This window comes from Atractosteus spatula, chromosome 5 (genome assembly GCF_055471065.1).
Source record: "Atractosteus spatula isolate fAtrSpa1 chromosome 5, fAtrSpa1.hap1, whole genome shotgun sequence".
Classification (NCBI taxonomy): domain Eukaryota; kingdom Metazoa; phylum Chordata; class Actinopteri; order Semionotiformes; family Lepisosteidae; genus Atractosteus; species Atractosteus spatula.
In genome coordinates, this window is record NC_142710.1 from 33,041,842 (window position 1) to 33,061,012 (window position 19,171).

At 34.9% G+C, this 19,171-nt stretch overlaps 2 protein-coding genes across 2 annotated transcripts in view; one reads left to right on the forward strand and one right to left on the reverse strand.

Moving 5' to 3' along the window:
* The window catches only part of LOC148834984 (leucine-rich repeat transmembrane neuronal protein 3-like), a 123,220-nt gene extending 107,103 nt beyond the window's left edge, over nucleotides 1–16,117 (reverse strand). Inside the window, exons 1-2 of the mRNA XM_088916595.1 lie at nucleotides 15,599–16,117; nucleotides 13,531–15,065 (exon numbers count right to left, since the gene is read on the reverse strand). Of these exons, the coding sequence (XP_088772721.1) occupies nucleotides 13,531–15,065; nucleotides 15,599–15,602 (1,539 nt within the window). The 5' untranslated portion in view covers nucleotides 15,603–16,117. The remainder of the gene's footprint in view (nucleotides 1–13,530; nucleotides 15,066–15,598) is intronic.
* Nucleotides 1–19,171, forward strand: part of LOC148834983 (catenin alpha-3-like) — a 634,761-nt gene that overhangs the window by 321,520 nt on the left and 294,070 nt on the right. The window lies entirely within an intron of this gene.

The following is a 19,171-nucleotide window of genomic DNA, read 5'->3' on the forward strand; positions in this document are numbered from 1 at the left end:
TTTACATGTTTTGTTTGTGGACAGACTGTCCACAAACGTGAGACTGTCTTTCTCAGACTTACATTCCCGAATGTCCCCCGCCCCGGTCAACAATCCTAGGAAGGCTAGGTGCCTTTTGCCGAAGTCGGGAGACATTAGAGGCTTGCCACACCCGAACTGTTAAACCAACGCATTAGCACGTCAAAGCCCATTGAGAACCCGGGCGCAATAATTGTTTTGTCCCTTGATTTACTGATCTGCATTAATTATGGAAATCGAGTTCCTGCTCTGTGCAGACGACCTGGTCCCGCTGTCGCCCACAGAACAGAGGGTGCGCCAGAACCTGGCACTGCTGGAGCAGCACTGTCAGACCTGGGCGCCGACAGTCAATCTGGACAAGACCAGAGTTATGGTTCTCCAGAAAAAAAGCCAGACCTCAGGGAAACAGGTACAAATTCACACTTAACAACACATTAACACCTAACAACGGGAGCAGGGACGAATTAGGCCAGTACCCACTATTGTTAAACATGCAGAAAAGGATATTAAAGTATTGAATATTAGTATTGGCTTTAGTATTAGCCATACAGAACATTAAAGTGCCCCTTTTCCATTCAGCGGGTGCCTGAGCCGCTGTGTCCTATCTTCTGACAGTCGCCGTTGTGAATGTCTGTAGAGTGTATCTTATTTTTAGTAAATAAAGTGCATTTTTGCACACTATATGTGCAAACGTTTTATGATATGTCGCTGTTGTGAATGTCTGTGGACATGTGCTGGCTGGACAGGAGGCTCTACTGGACACAGAGAGCTTAGAAGACAAAGATATCAATTTATTTTAGTCAAAAATTTATATATCACCTTTAAAAGTGGAATCTCAAAGCAAAGTAAATACCCAACACTGATTGAACCCATCTGCCATGCTAATAAAACACCTTGAATTGAATTGAATTGAGGGAGAGAGGGGGGGAGGGCGTGCGGGAAATAAGATACACTCCACAGGCATTCACAACAGCAACATATGAAACGTTTGCACATATAGTTAAGTTATTACTTGGTTTTCAAAGTGCAATGAAATACAATATTGTTGTTGTTGCTGTTCTTGTTGTTTTTATCCTGTAAAGCGTTTTGAGAAGCCACCTTTAAAGGCGATATATACTGTAAAAGCGCTGATTCTTATGGAATGTGTTCCGCCGGGGATTCAAATTTTTTTTTATTTTTCTTTTAATCGCGTATCTAAGGAAATCTCAGTATAACTTTGTTCATGAACAAACAGTGGCATGTTACATTATTATTAGTTTTTTTATTTCGAGAGTAGTTCAAGTGTTTTTTTTAACTTCCTGAAAAACAACTAATAATTTAACTATATGTGCAAACGTTTTATGATATGTCGCTGTTGTGAATGTCTGTGGACATGTGCTGGCTGGACAGGAGGCTCTACTGTACAAAGAGAGGGGCGGGAGGAGGGGACAAGCCGATACATACTCTTAGAGTTTGATTAATAGGGAATATAATACAAAAATATAGTACTAAAAATAAGATACACTCTACAGACATTCACAACGGCGACTGTCAGAAGATAGGACACAGCGGCTCAGGCACACGCTGAATGGAAAAGGGGCACTTTAATGTTCTGTATGGCTAATACTAAAGCCAATACTAATATTCAATACTTTAATATCCTTTTCTGTATGTTTAACAATAGTGGGTACTGGCCTAATTCGTCCCTGCTCCCGTTGTTAGGTGTTAATGTGTTGTTAAGTTTGAATTTGTACCTGTTTCCCTGAGGTCTGGCTTTTTTTCTGGAAAACCATAACTCTGGTCTTGTCCAGATTGACTGTCGGCGCCCAGGTCTGACAGTGCTGCTCCAGCAGTGCCAGGTTCTGGCGCAGCCCCTGTTCGGTGGGTGACAGCGGGACCAGGTCGTCTGCACAGAGCAGGAACTCGATTTCCATAATTAATGCAGATCAGTAAATCAAGGGACAAAACAATTATTGCTCCCGGTTCCTCAATGGGCTTTGACATGCTAATGCGTTGGTTTAACAGTTCGGGTGTGGCAAGCCTCTAATGTCTCCCGACTTCGGCAAAAGGCACCTAGCCTTCCTAGGATTGTTGACCGGGGCGGGGGACATTCGGGAATGTAAGTCTGAGAAAGACAGTCTCACGTTTGTGGACAGTCTGTCCACAAACAAAACATGTAAAAAAAATGTAAAAAAAACAATTACTTTTTGTCAATGGAAACCGGTGTGTGTGTCTCTCTCTGCTGGATGTCCCTCTCACTCTCTGCTGAATGAATAAAAGCATTTTATTAAAAACGCGTTTGCGTTTGTCTGGTATTTACTTTGGTCCCTTTTAACTGTTTTTCGATCTACTGTATTGCTTTGAGATGCCACTTTTAAAGGTGATATGTAAAATAAAGTTTTTTATTATTGTTATAGAGAAACATGATCAGATTTTCCCTGGTTCAGAAAAAAAGATCTAAAGTGCTACACCTAACATTCTTAATTCGATGTATTTAAAGCAGTGAACTACTGTAGGTGTAACATACCATTCAGAAATACAATCGAGAATAGTTTTGTGGTGTTTGTTTAGATGAAACGTTCCTAAAACGTATAACGTAACAAAATTAAAGATACGTTAAGATTATTAAGATACCTAGAAGACAGAGATACTGTATCAATTTATGTTGCATTAGCCTGATTATGATTAAAAAAACACATATAATTAAACACATGTTTGTGATTTAAATCAAAACACGATTTAAATCAATATAAATGTTTATATTGTATCGCATACTGTCCAGCCTCCATTTCTCTATAAAGATTTACTCTATTACACACACACACACAATAGAAGCAGGAAGCAGAAGCAGGGACCGTTGTCAGAAGGGAAGAAGGTGACTATTCATTGTTATCAAAAATGACTTAGAATCGATCATGTTGTGATATTTTGAAATATAAAAGTCAATTGATTGTCCATAATATCACTATTCTATTTTTTCGAAGAAATTTTTGTTAAAAGAAAAGTCCAGCACCAGCTGGATTTGAACACACAACCCGTGAGTTGGTAATCAGGCACGTAGACCAGTAGGCTACAAGGGAAGTCACATGAAGAGAGAGGTGAAACAGCCCTACACAGCCCTGTCGCAGTACACGAATATAATCATAACGTTATTAAATTCTTTAGATACGCGATTCCATATTATATTAGCAGAAAAGCTTAAAACTACCACTTTTTCACACGCTATTTCACATGCTAGTTAAATACTTCGATGCTTGAAATGTTTAGGGAGAAATGGAATACCGGTGTGTATTTTTCCTTTAAAGTACCGATTCCTGGAATCTGACTGGCTGACACCCTTCTGAAGTGGTTCCATAAAATCTGGTATACGGAAAAGAAAGCATTGATAAAAAAAGCCTGGATTCTCATGTATCTCATACAAGTATCTTTTAATACAGTCTTTGCTGTGCTCTTGAGGATCCTTGTGATATTTTAAGCTCTAGTTGAATGATAGGTGTCACATTTTAAATCATTTTCGTAGTTAGAAATTATGAAACGCCCTGTTAAAAGCAAGGGAGTTTTTATGCCCTTTGAAGTAAAACAAAATGCCTGACAAAGTATGGCTTGGACAGATTCCAAGTGCTTGTACAAATGTGCTAAAGAAATTATACTTTGAGTATACAGCTTGTCCAAAGTCATTCATTATTAATACTATTAGTAATATCTTCGGTAAAGGCTTTGATGCATAAATATTTCTGATAAAGGTAGGTTGTGTACTTTTGTCCAACTGAGCAATCTTGCTTTCATAAAATATACCAACATTTTAATGACTGATGATTAACATGCTGTAATACACAGTTCAAAATTAAAAGCTCAAATGCTGTACATGAGAGGTTAAGCTCCCCCTGGCGGTTTTACAAGGTGACGCCGGATAGCATGACGTCAAATGACGCGATTAACCGCGTGATACTGCGTGATACCACGTGATACCGCGTGATACTGCGACACGCCCACCGGGTATGCCGCGAAATACCCCACCCATTTTGAATGGCTGCATCTGTATATTGCATAAGAGCTAATGTACAAATACATGTAAAGTTATTGGTATTTGGTATTTATTTGGTATTTACCCTCTACACATTAAGAATCCACATTAGTACGATCTGATGTTAAGTTTCTGAAATAAAGCGGCAGGGAACAGTACAATGTTAAAGTAATAGAAAGTACAGCAATCGCTTTCTATACTCAAATTTACTTTCCACAAATCAGAGTATCCATGCAAAACCTTCTGTATATCATTTTACCCTTTAATTTTCTGTATACCATTTAATGTGATACCCAAATTCTCAGTATCTAGGAGCATCTGGGAGCTGTGATGAGTGCTGGGGCACTGGTTGTTTTCACAAGAGGAGAATATCTGATTGGGCAAATAATGACAGTGATTTCCTAAATAAACGTTATAGTCAAAAATAATAATAATAATAATAATAATAATAATACATTAAAATGGCTTCTAAGTGTACTCGTAAGGGCTAGAGTGCAGTGTTGCTAGTGTCATCATAAGCATGATCTACTTCATCACGTGTTTTTGTTTACTCTGATTTTATTCTTTTTTCTTTATTATAGGTGAAAAAATGATTGAGGGATTTTAATATGTTAAATCGTGACTTTTGTTCCCCTCACCCTGTTTTTCCCATAAGGTCTATAGTTTACCAACCGTAAATTAACTAGTCGCTAATAATGTATCCCTCACAGCTGGTAAGGGATTACTGTATACTGTACATATTTTATACTTTTACTGTTAGATGGCATGAGATGTACATGAATGAACATTATCCATTTAGTTTTTGAAAAGTCAAAAGGGTTTAAAATAGCTACTCAACCTGCAGCCTTTTCATTCTGCACCGTTACAGTACTGCGATACAACAAGCTCCTTAATTGCTATATTGATCCTGCTAATTATCAATTAAGAGGCAGATTTGAACAAAACTTCTGTAATGGAGTGGAGCTGAAGGGTGCAGGTCAAGTAGCCCTGCTTTTAAGACATAAAGAGTCAGCTCCATGAAGATTTTAAGGACCTAAGTCTGCAGACAGGGCATTGGGAAGTCAAAGACACCAAACTCTTTGTTCATGGGTGAATACTGCACTTAATCTGAAAATCTGGACCACATCTAAGCAAAAATACACATTTTTATAGCCCTCATATTTTAAATAAATAACCCAAACACAGATCAAATTCCCTGTTTGGTTCAAACATATTTAAACAGCTTCAATTACAAACAAATTTGTTCACCTGGCCTCAGATGTCATCCTAATATAATTTGGAAGACACTGTAAATGTTTTTATTAACTCTCAAATTTCTAATTTTGTACATATTGCATTAAGCATAGAGCTGGTTTTGAGTGAAATAGGGTTTGTGTTTGAAATAGCAGTGATTTAATTAAAGTAAGTGTAGAAATTGATCTAAGCCTAAAGTTGTCCCACAAGTGTAGCCTCATCTAGGGCTGTTCAAAGGCCAATACTGAAACTACACTAAATCTACAACATTTTCAGGATAACACCAAAATTCCAAAATTTTCTTTTGATTCATGTAGATTTACATAAAGCCTTTGTTTTTCTAGAGACTTGTTGTATTTATTCATTTTTCAGTTGCTTAAAAACAGTCCTTCCCTAAAAATTAAATCTATATTAAATCAAAATACAAGCAAAGAAACCCTCTGATTGGCAACCTAAAGAATATCATTAACATTGATAAGTTCATGTACTTCTATATACTGTACCTATATTAAATTGTTTACAAATACCGTACACATATTAATTATAAAGTAATGTCTCAGGTTAAAAATTTAAAGTTCTGATGAAGTACAGTATGTAAACCATTTTCATGAATTGTTTCTAAACATTTAGTCACTTACAAAACTTTTAAGTAAAATGCTAACTGAGCACAAGTTTATTAATTATATCCCTCACTTTTCTATCAACCAACCCTTTCTATTTTGACCAAGTTAAGCTGCCAATGGTTCTTGAATAATGGTGGGTTGTAGTAGAGATGCTTAGTTGATAACTGAAAACATAAAAATGTAACAGAGTATGACAGTAAAAAAAGTCAGTGATAGTTTTCCTGACCTTCCCACCCTTCCTACTCAATTAGATTGTTATATATAGACTTCAATTTAAACATATAATTTAAAACAAATGCTTGGAATAGTATTATGGTGAAGTCTGAACATTTTTGTAAATAATAAATATTTTGTTGCTACTGGAAAATAATTTTTGGTTATGAATAGCTAGTGTTCAGATAAATGCTTAACAGGGGCCGTTCTTCCAGGAAAGCATTTCAGATAAAAAAATGCTGCTGTTTTTCTTTTGTCAATTTTACTACTGAGTACTGTACAAAACCAATTATATAGATTAAAGTGCTTCATCAGAGCTGTTTGAAATAAGAGCTATGATTGAAAACTGCTAGTTTGACATGCATTGATTTATGTGTTTACTATGGATGTTCCCAGATGTACTCTATCCACTTTGCTTATACAGAGAAAGATTGTTGTGTTTTCATATGACATCATTTTCATTAATGTAAGTCAAAACCATGAGTTTAATGCAGGGTTGTCCAGTCCTGGTCCTGGAGAATTGGTGCGCCTACAAGTTTTAATTCTAATTCAGCTGTTATGGAACTAAAACAGATCAAACCGGTTTCTGTCTTATTTGGATTAATCTCCAGATTCTCCGAGCCCTTCAGGTACTACTTGTATTTAAGAGACAAAGAAAACCTCCAGACACATTCACTCTTCAGGAGCAGGATTGGGCAGCACAGCTTTAATAATTGTATGCACTTTGCTGGTATGCATGATGAGCAGCAATTACTTTTCCTAAATAGGCATGTTTAAGGATTTTTAGTTGCAAAAATTATGAAAAAGGAAATTACAAACATTGGATATGTTGAAAACTGGTAGTGTTTGCTAATAGCTTTGCTTGAAACCCTTGATTTATCCATTTTTAGCCCATGTATCCTAGTGAAGCCTGCAACTTCTAGAAATCAATAAGGTATAATACCAGCGATTTTAGAAGCATTGGTCTATCCACCCCAAATGATCTGATTTATAATGACTTCTTTCCAAATTGGGAAATCATTAGAAGTTCATGGAGCTATTCTTCAGTTCAAGAAGCTTACCACTCCTTTGAGTATTAATTAATGGCTTACTCAAATCTTAATTTCAATATTCAAAGGCCTGGGAGCACCATGAGACAGTGCTATTTCTTTTTTCCCTTTGAGAAAATTGAAATACTAGGATCACAAGAAAGAAAGTTTGTTTTTGACCGTGCTTTGATTCTTCAAAACCTATTTTACCTTGACCATGGTACACTGGAGTTAACCCAGTAAATATGTATTTGCAATATCAAAGAAGTATTTTTTTTCTTAAAAAAATCTTGTTTCACAACTTCCTTGTTTTGCTTCCAGATGTGATGCTAAGTAGATGCTTTCATCTGACTTTATATTATACATTTTTTTTCAATATTCAGTTTATATAAATATAATAACCCTTGTCCAGGATTTAGTATTTTGTCATGTCCAGTACACAAGTTGAGAAATAAAGGACTGGAAAAAGTGGATCAGTGAAGTAGAGGTATGGACCGAAATTTCAATCCAAAAATAAATTTAGTTTCTCAATGTAAGAAATCTGCATTAAATAGCAGTGATAGGAATGTGTTCTATATTTAGCTACTTTTTTATCTGTATCTGTCACTTCTAAAAATGTTAGCATTGAAATGCCTTTTTTCATTTATGGCTGAAGTAGCCCTTTTTGCCTCATTGAGTGATTATATTCATATAAACTGCTGAACAATGATATATGTTGGCAAAGGTGTAATTTAGCATTCAAATTGACATTCTGGAATTGAATTGTGATTGACATGAGCAACAGCATGTTCATATGAAATATTTCTTATTTATTCAACCTCCATAATAACAGTACAGCCCAAACATGAATAAATATGAAAGGTCCCCACTCAATACAATTATGAACCCGTCTACAAGGGTTGACTTAACTCCCAAACTGAAATCAATGTCTCTCAAGTACACCTTTATAGAAGGCATGCTAACATGCTGCTTAGAACAAGACTGACAAGCAGTGCTGTAAGGCAACAAGAGAGAGAGAGACTGATGACAGCTGTTCAGATTTCCTTTACATACACCTGTTTCCTCCATGTAGTTTACACTGTGGTATTTTTATAAGTTAAGGCCTGTAATTAAGTTTCACAATTATCCATACTAATTCAAATGCCACTTCATGTACAGGTAGCCATAATGTCAGTAACTAGAAGAAAGGTTAATGAAACAGCACAGTGTATCTTTAGGGTTTGTGGAAAATGCAGTAGAGTATTATAAAGTTGCTGAGTCTGATGCTAATTCAAGCTTGTCCAGGGAGTGCTTTTGAATGCAAGTCCTAATTAGAAAAGAAGCTTGCTAGGTCAAAAAAAAACTTCTGACAGTTCACTATGCTTACAATAATAAGGGACACAGTCAGTACCTTGCTGTGTGCATTAATGCATACTGTAGAAATACAGACTTGATATTGTTCTTTAAAATATGTTTCCAGCACCAGTGGATTTTAAATTATGATCACCGTCTTCTGGGTTCAACAACTGCTCTGCGTATTTCAGAGTGATTTGTTTTTTAGGAGTCACTTCCATTAATCATTACCAGAATACATTAAGCAAGTGTTGCGAAGGATACACTATTTTTCTGTTACTTGTTTCAAAGCAATAACTCAGTATGCTTATTTGTCCCAGCTGGGAAAAGATGAGAAGAATCAACAAAATTTTCTATTTCATAATATTTTTCTGATGTTTATATATTGACTTACACTACATTTATCATTAGGAATGCAAAGCATCCCTGAAGCCATTGATTATGTTTACAAGCATTTCATTTAAAAAGTGTAAGAAATGAATAATTTATTTAGTTTACTTAAATTGTTCACTCAATTCTAGTTTCTGGCATTTTTTACACCAAGAACCTTTCTGGAAAGTCTATGCATCATGATAAGCTGTTGTTCCCTGTCCTATACTGTACACCCTTGTGTATATTAGCAAAAAACACGTTTGTAGATTAGTACAATAGTTGTTCAACACTTTCTTACCTTAAAACTGAATTTGAGCTCTCAAATGCCCTTGTATAACTACGTTTGGCAAATAATATCTTGCCAGTAGCTTTCAATTAAATAATTTATTTGAAAAACACAAGTACAGTATATGCCAGCCAAATATCTAAAATCCTACAATAGATCCAGGTATAGCCAGTCATCAAGGCTATACCAAAATGAAAATGTCCGGTTGGAAGTTGAATACCCTGTAAAATATAAACAATATTGCAGTCAAACTCATCTTCTCTCATTTTGCCTTTTTAATTATTCACCAAAACTTCATGAAGCTTCTTTGTATATGACTACTATTAATTTTCCCATGCCTTTAAGCCAATAGTTCTTCTAGCTGACACTACTTTAGTTTGTGCCAGTTGGAGGTTGGCTTTATTTTTCATTCTGTCTTCCCACAGTATGACATATTGGTCCATATTAAACAAAAACCATCCATGTTCTAAAATTGAGATCCTTTTACAAGCTCCTTTTTGAGGAAGCTGTATTTCACATACCTGTGTATAAATGGACATTAAAACCCAATTTGGAAAAATTATAAGTACAGTATGCAGATAAACAAGAATATCCTTGTCAAGGGTGTTTTTGGCAACACTGCAAGTGAAGTACAATACACATAGCTGGTAAGTTAACAAATGGAACTGTGAAAAAGATAGAAATGCACTTCTTTCTTTTTGTAGATCTTAGCTGTAATAGTTGCCAGCAAGCATGATAAGTATTGAAGGTCCACCAACAATGATCAGGAATTCCCTGAGTGGAATCACAAAGAAGTGTAATACATGTACATACAACTGGATGGACACATTTATTTTCTTTTAGCACACAGAACTTAGCTTTATGGTCAAATGCCCCCAAGCAGATCTAACCAAGTTAAAGCTTTATTCTTATATGAGTAACTGTACAAATCAGCTTTTTATTATCCATCTCCGAACAATTAGGTCATTTTAATCACAATTAAATAGATGCATTATTTATTCAATAATTTATCACTTAATTGTATCTATTATTATTGGCATTGTTAAAAATATTTGTTTGGTTACCTAATATAACTAGTTTTTCATGTTACCTTGTAAAGGCTTGATCCTTGGCTTGTAACTTCTCAAGACTGATGGGTGATTTGCACAGAACTTGGATCATTTTCAAGAGAATAATGGGGAGGGAGTGTTCACCATTTCTACAGCACACAATTCTGTCTATAAATACATTAACAAGCTTTTCTAGTAAACTGTTTATGCAGTTCAGTCTTGGAAAAGTACTGTACATGTTATTGAAAAAAAAAGCCATTCTTCCGGTCTGTTACATTTTTTTTTTGCAAAAATTCCATTTGAAACACCCACATTTTTGTAATAGACTTGTCAAATAGTGCTAAAAAGATTTTCCTATATATTGACAATCTAACTTGGGAGGATGCTTCTTGTAAGTGCATTTATCACATTCGTTTTAGACCTTCACTGCAGGAACTTATTCACCGTTGCTCTACATTGCTCAAACAACAATTTGTAGTCATTGGACTGATCAAACAGGAAAATAATACAGCACAGGGAATCAAGTAGCACTCACTGTTTTGCACAGCATGAATTAGAATTTATAAAACTAGAATCACATAAAAATGTTAATAGCATTTTGTTAAATTTCTGCACCATAATATTTGGACCAAATTCATTGTTTTATAGTATTTTCATTTTTATCGATTTAACAATGTTGTGGAGATTTTTCCTTTGAAAAAGATTATCCTACATTCAGAATGATGCAGTTTCTGTTTTGAAAGATCGTTCTGCAAACTATTCATATGTGAGAGGGCTGTGAGATGAGATTACCATATCAATCAAGATATGCTTCCTTCGTATGGTCTAAAGTATATTGGTTTATATGATAACCTTTTAGAGATAAGCATAATCTATCCTAATACTACACATTTATTGTTAAAATGCACTTGGTGAGTATGGGCATCATATTTATGAAATAAGTTACGTGATTAGATAACCTCTTAAGCCACCATATGTGTTCTTTTCAGTCGGCATCTTTTAATGTTTCCACTCTCCTCAAATCCTGTTGATGTGTCGTTAGTTCTTAGTGTTCCGTTTTTTTTTTTACCAAGTCAAGTGTAATGATGCAGTAATCTAGGTCCAATCCTTTAAAATACCTCGGCAAAGGATTTGTCCTTCACTCACCCCATCCCCCTTTCCCCCCTCCAAAATTTTGACCTTCCTCTCAGTAGCAGCAAAAGGGTCAGTTAAAAGAAAGATTTCCCGAATAAAAGAACGTCAGCTCCAGAAACATTAGCCGCATGGAGATTTTACCCTTTAGACAGTTCTATTCGTAGTTCTTTTCTTTGCTTCCCTTTAAATTTTCTTTTACTGTGGTATACTGTACATGATATATATATATATGTTACACACAATAGCTTCAAAGACTCACTTAGAAATCTATTAAAATGTATCCATTTTACTGAAGGTTTTGTGATATCAGCCTAGCACAAAAATTATTATTGTGTGATACTAGTTGGAAGAGGCTTTATTCTTTGAGCTGAGCTTCTTTTTTTTGTACCCAATCCTCCAAAATGAAACTGTCTCATCTGTAAATTCAAAAGATCCAGAATGTTTTAACTGCATTAGAGATGTACTGTGATGAATGAAGCAGTAGACATCAAAAGATAAGAATACAGTGCTGTGTATCAGGAGAAGGCTACTTTAACATTGTATCTATTAATAGTTTAAGTAATTCTGGTAATGTCAAATAATTGATTAAACAATAAAAATATGTTCCAAATATGTCACTAAAAAGGAAAATGGAAGGATATATCAGTTACTCTTTATACGTTGGTATAATTTACTGAGCTTCAACTCCACATCCATCACTCTGAGGTGATGTTTCTTTAGTATATATATATAAATTTAGATTTTTAAAGTCTTTGCTGGAGGGAAACTACAGAAGAATACACAAACTGATTTAATGATTTGTGCTTTAAATGATACTGTATGTACAGCTCTTCGGTCAAAAAAATAACCAAAGTAAATAAGACCCAAAAATGTATTATATAATGTAATATATTAAGCTATTTCGTTAAATCATAAAATGTGGTATTGATTAAATTCTAATCAGTACATAATCCTGTTTTTAGAGAGTCTGTTAAAGAGAGAAAAATGTATAAAGAATATAATGTGATTCATAAGTGATAAAATGCAGTTCTAAGGTTGTTTTTTTTCATATTTTTGAATATTGCTCTAGTAGGCCATTAGTGTGACGTGCACATACTGATTGGGTGATGACCACTAAAATAAGACAATGTCAGTCCAGCTAGCATTGTGTGTTAGTGGGATAGCCAAAGAGAACTTCAGATTTTGTATTTCCACTGGCATTCCTAATGTCACGAGAAGTTTATCAGAACCAAAAGCAAAGGGTTGATGCTTTAGGGGATTTAGGGAACAAATATCAACTTTTTTTTGCCACAGATGTCATTTGCCACTTTTAACAAAACAAAAAAAAAAGATAATCCATTAGCTCTTATTTCATCAAGCTACTGTACTGTATATTAAGTGCAAATTCACAGGACCTCATTCAGTTTTCCATTTCATTTCTCTTTCACACTGAATAGTGAAGACTATAGTTTAACAAGATGGTAGAACTAGTTGTGAATTATTAAAGGCAAATTTCTGTATTTAAGACATACTGTATACTATAGACCTTATATGTCTGTTTATATGAAATATAGAATCTGTGCATATGCACACATGTATAAGTTAGTGTTCCGTCACCACCGGTAATGAATTGCAAGCACTTAGATTTTATTTTTAACCTCTAGAAAATTACTTATCATCAAAAGAGGTTGTTATCCTCGTTGAAAAAAAAATGCATTATACATTCATGAGGAGCAAACTGCTGCATCAGCACTTCTAACAAGAGATATTAGATGGAAAGCTGAATATGTCAACTTAATAGTATTTTACTTTGATGCTTTTTCAAGTTTGCGTTTTATAGTCAAAGCAGTATTAATCTGTAGAGCGGTAAATTATCTGATCAATCTTTGTGGCTTTTTAAATGTTGTATGACAAAACTTACAGTATACTGTACCATACAGAACCTAATAGTATTAGAATTAAATCATAAGGATGAGGAAAGGATGATTTAAAAAGTAAAAAATCAACAGTGTAATCAGATATTTAAAAAATTCAGTACAATGTGCATTGTATTATCCACTAAAACCAGTGTTAGGCTGACATGGATGGATTCTTTAATGAGTTGAATGTAGCTTACACAAGTGACTGGCATTACCAATGCATGTTGCAGACACACTAAGCTGGACAGAAGACACAATATTTCTTGTAAATAAATCTTGTAAACCAGAGTTAAAAACTATTTTCCACTTTAAAAAATCAGTTTTATAATAAAGGCTCATACCTCACATTCCCTGGAGCCTGTTTTGCTAAATGTGCAGGGTCCTGTTCCATTCAGCAGCATCTCACTGGTTTCAGTATTCGTAGGCTTATAATCAACATAGTATTCCTGTGTAGTGGGAGTCATTTGCTTTAGTGACTGCCTTTTCTTTTTTCTGCGCCTTCTCATCAGAGACTTCTGTTGCAGTTGCTTCATGCTAGCAGGATAACGCTTCCAAGAGACATAAATCACTAACAGAATCACAAGTACAGAAAGGAATAGTGCTACACTCCCTGCAATGATTTTGTGAAAGGAGATGTGCTCTGTGTCATGGTCAGCATCAGTGCTTGATTCTGGTATGCTTGGGGTAGGCAGAAAAGGAATCTCTTGTTTGGTCTCCTGTTTTGGCCTGCTGGGGGTAGGCTTCAAAGGAGGATTGACTGGAACTCTTGTATCCAATTTCTCAAAGGTACTTTTGCTACATATGCTGTAATTTTTCACTGCCTCCATCACATTCACCCCCTGCAGTTCCTTTGGACTGGCACAGATAATGGTATTCTCCCTCCACCCTCGAAAACTTTTCAACCAGTTTACAAGAGAACAGATGTTTTGGCTACATTCCCATATATTCCCCGTCAGACTTATGGTACTAAGAGAAATCCAGGAATCCACAATTTCCTGTCCAATAAATGTGAGCTTGTTAGAATCCAGATTGAGGGTCTGCAAATTGGGAACACATTGGAAAACACTTGGTCCACTAAATGCTTCAATCTCATTGCCAGACAAGTCAAGCTTTTGTAAAGAGCTCCAAGTCCAGGACATAGTTTGACCAATGACACTGATCTTATTCCACTGAAGGTAGAGAAATTGAAGACTTACAAGACGTGGAAATAGAGCTAGATTAAGCTTTCCAAACTGATTATGTTCCAGATGTAGTTCCTTTAGACGAATTAAGCCAGCAAAAACATTCCTTGCCAAACTTCGTATGCGGTTATAACCCATGTCCAAGAATTCCAGGTTGCGACAGTCCTGGAATATCCGAACTGGGATATTTCGGAGATTATTGGATCGCAGGTGCAAGCTCTGTAGTTTCCTTAACCCTCTGAATTGTTCTGTGCCAAGTGAAGATAACTGATTATAGGAGATATCCAAGTTACGTAGGTTAGTCACTGGTCGGAATGTGTTATTTAACAACTGTTTGATTTTATTGGAGCTCAGTATCAGCTCTTTCAATCTTCGTATGCCATTAAAAGCATTTTCATCTATATTGCTGATGTGATTATGATCCAGATACAACCAAGTAAGCTGGTTCAGTCCTTTGAACTGATTGTATTTGAGGTTTTGCAGGCTGTTGTAACGTAGTGAGAGACCCAAGCAGCCTCCTGAAATCCCTTGGGGAATTTCGAGCAGTTTTTGTGATTCACAGTAGATCATTTTGCCTTCACACCTACAGCCCTTAGGGCATCCACGTTCAGCTGAGGAAAGCATTGTCAGTAGTACAGTAGGAGCTATCACTAGTACTGCAGCTGATCTGCTTAGTAGCCTGATAGCACTGAAACCTACAATACAGAGAATAAAAATGTCATCCCAATGCATTATCAGTTTACAAAGGTTTTTCATCTTTCCATTACAATTATCTCTTGAAATTAGTGTAAACAAACAGTCAAACAGAAGATGTGTACATATAATTAAGTACAATTGTAAATCTTGTTAGTAGAATATTTGTTAATTTGTAGCAATAATTTAAAACCTCATGAAATTGTTTATTCTCTGTTGGACCTATTATGGTGCTTTCATTTAGTAAAATTCTAATTACTCAAATGTATTCAATCAATTAAAAAAAGTATTTTTTTAAATTAATTTTAACATAACAGTGTTTATAGAGTGTATTGTTTTTGTTTTATGAATACTAAACAAAATTTAGTATTTATTACATCACCTTAATTATTCTATTTTAAAAATGAATAGGATTCATGTACTACCAATAGAAAGTACATGGCTATAAAATCCATATTTAAAATCCACATTTTTTGTTGGCATTATTACATTAATTTTATTTAAAGCTGAGAAGATAGTATGTAATTGTACTCACCCATCCTTTGACTTCTGTAGAATTTGTTCCTAGCTTTTTGTTCTTTGTTCACTGTGCCACAAGTATGATAGTGTCAGTGGCACTGCTGAAAGTCAATGTACACTGACACGCAGATATAAGAACTGCAACCAAAAGGATGCAGACAATTTTTGGAACATTACTCCCCGTCGTCAGGCAAACTTGAAAACAAAAGCAGAAAAAAAGCAGCACTTGCAAAGGGTTAAACTTCAACTAGGTAATTTGCACTTCGCGGACATTGCAGCATCTCATTTTTATATTTAGGAAACAGCAGTACCAGCAGTAGGGGTAACGACAGAACATGTTCTCTCCCCAGCATTTCTAAACAACTTTCCTTAGCCAGCATTCAGCTTTCTTTGTTTGTGCCCAGTACCCCACTGCACAGAAGTTCCCATAGTAGCATCTGATTTTCTGAGGAAGCAGAGAAATGTGTACACAAAAGCAGATCCGCAGCAGTGAATGGGAAACGATGCTCACTCCAGCACTCTCTCTCATTCTGATAGCTTGCTAGACTGTTGCTCTGGTTTCAGTGGAATGCAATCTTGAGTCAAGCTGCCCCCAGTGGTGAAGGATAATACAAGCATGTTCACAGAACTCATCCTGTCCTTTTTTTATCTTGCTAATGAACATGATTTCTGCTGGGATATATGAAAGATTAATCTGGGAGGCTAAATACAACTTTCAGAATATGAACTAGTTTCATAGTTTTTTCATGGAAAGTAACCAATTCAACAGGGATGTGCTACAAACACCATCAGGCATGTTAAGAAAACATGCTTAAAAAATTAAACACTGTGTGTTTAATCATTTGATTAGCAGAGGTAATTCCAATGATGTTGACTACTTAGATTCACTTTACATGTAAATAACATATCCATAAAGTGTGAATATGAAACAATAGTATGATTTCAGTATGTTTATGTTTTTGTAATTTTTGTTTCATATTTGTAATATAATAGGATTTACATATAGTTTCAGATCATATTAGAAAAAATAAAGCATGTAATTAAAACTGAACTGATAAAGACATTTTAAGTACAGAACAATTCTTCTCTTTACCTTTTTGCATGGAATTAACCTTTACTTGTTTCCTTGCCTGAACCCTGCTGACAAATTCCCCCTTCAACCTGTAGTTACAGTATATAGTTTGCAATCAACTGTGATTGAATGCCAAACATAGTAAACATTTTAAAGTTTTTTTTTGAAGTCATGAACAAAATGGCCAGTATGAAATGTAAACAATGTGTTTTAAATACTTGAAATCATGTTTATATATTGGATATATCTGATGCTTCAGAAAAGATAGAGTGAAAAAGTTATCAAATTTGTTGGAGAGTTTTATGACTTTCGGATTAGAAATTAAAGAATGTAAATTAAAACACAAGGCCAGGCTACCACAGAAGGATATATATATAGTTTAGCTGTTCCATTTTGTTCTTATCACTGTATCATTAAAGCTGTAAAGTATTATCTTTGTCATAACCATTGATTTTAATATGGCAACTTTGTCATACAGTACATGTATAGTAAGTCAAAGACATACTTTCAGTGCATTTCCATAGAATGAACTCTGGGAGTAAACATTAATTAATGTCTGTCATGTGGAAATGAACAGTGTACTGTGTCTGACTCCTGAGACGTTTATTGCAATATAAAATAGTTTATCTCATAGAATGTGACCTTAGTTTGTAATTGGATACTTAAACAGGACACCTTTAATGGTTTTCTATTTTTTTTGGACATTCTCTCATAACGTGTCCTAATTTGCTCTAAATAAAAACATTTTGCAATTAAGCCTCATGAAATTTTATGTTCACTCACCTGACACTTTTATACCTTGTGTTAAAAGAGAATATGCACATACAGTACATCATCTGGACTCATGCATACCTGTACATTACATAAACATGAATATATACAGTACATACTGTGCAGTACTTTGAAAAAAACAAAACAAATGAGACAGCAGTTTTGTGATGTCCTACCAACCAAATTTAATTTTTGTTCATTTAGATTTATTTATATCATTTGGGCATATTTTTATCCTTAAGACGATTAAACATGTTATGTAGTGCACTCTTTCCGATGTGCTAGCTTTCTGAATATTTCTCAACGTGTGAAATGCAGTGAAATCTACTCACCACAGACATAGAAGACATCAGCCTTCTGAAATGTGAACAAAGTATTCCCAAAGCTACATAGAGCACTTTAAATTTAATAGTGGCAGTCGGTATATTTATGCTGTTTAGTTATTTGACAACAAGGCGGCTGGCATGGACAAGCTGAGCTCTTTAAATTCAAGCCTTAAATGATGCCATAAATAAATCACTTTTCCATTGCTTATTCCTGGTCTTCGATTTAGAAGCAGACCAGAAATGACAGACACTCATAGGAGACAAAATATTTTTTTTATGTTATGCTTTTCTATGATCAAGTGATCTATATTTCATGCTTTGATTCTTAAACTAATGTTTAACCCTTTAGTTACTGACATATGTTTCCATGTTGTATCCAAAGAATATATGTACAGTCAACATGTTTTACATGGGTTATACTGTATATGTTTAAAAAAGAAATGCAGGCAATCAAAATAACTGCTGAAAAGCAGCCAAATGTGAAAATACCATCACTAATTCTAGTAAAATATTATTAAAAGTACATGAGAATTTTAAAACAAATATGAATCTTCTGCAGAGAAAAGTAAATATCTTCTTTTAGCCCATTAGAAGTATGGGTAGCACTCCGTAATATGGTTGAGAACATAATGAGTTGCAAAGCATGACTAAGAATTGTGAAGTATGATCCTAATCAAGGAGTTTGATCAGGATCATAGGAGTATACAGTATCACATCATCTCTTTTCCATTTTGCCCAGTGACCTCTAGGAAGGTTTAATAGGGATAAAACTCAACTTTGAAAAGCATGGATGATATTCTCAAATGAGCTACAAAATGGACAGCTTATCAGGTCAACAAATACTGATCAATCTTCAATGTCTTACAAAGTCAGTGCACAGACTTAAGGAGTATGCAGTGTTTTGCAAAAGTATTCAGAACCTTCTTAGGGTCCAATTTTGTGAAATTACATAATGATGCATAGGCATTATTTATACTTTATAGTTTATTTAAAATCTCATGCTCAGTAATTCTTAAATTTGGAGTTGACCCCGTGGTGGCATCACTAACCAGTTTCCTTGGCCCGACTGCTCAGTTTGGGAGACAGCGTGTCTTGGTGCCTTCCATTTCTTAATGATGGACTTCACCATATTCAGAATGTTATTAAGGGTCTTTGAATTGTTTATACCCCCTTTTTCAGTCTGGTCTATTGATCTCTGTCTTTATAGTGTACAGTACAGCATATCTTTACCCCTGAGTTGTTTGGGGAGCTCCTTGGTCTTCATGGTTGTATCGTTGCTTAAAATTCAATAAACGACTGTATTTATTTTGAAATCATCTGAAACATTATTGCATGCAAAAAGAGGCAATTTTACTAAGAAAATTTTGTTCACCTAATTTATATTTGCTAGAGTAAAGGGTTTGAATACTTATGTAACTGT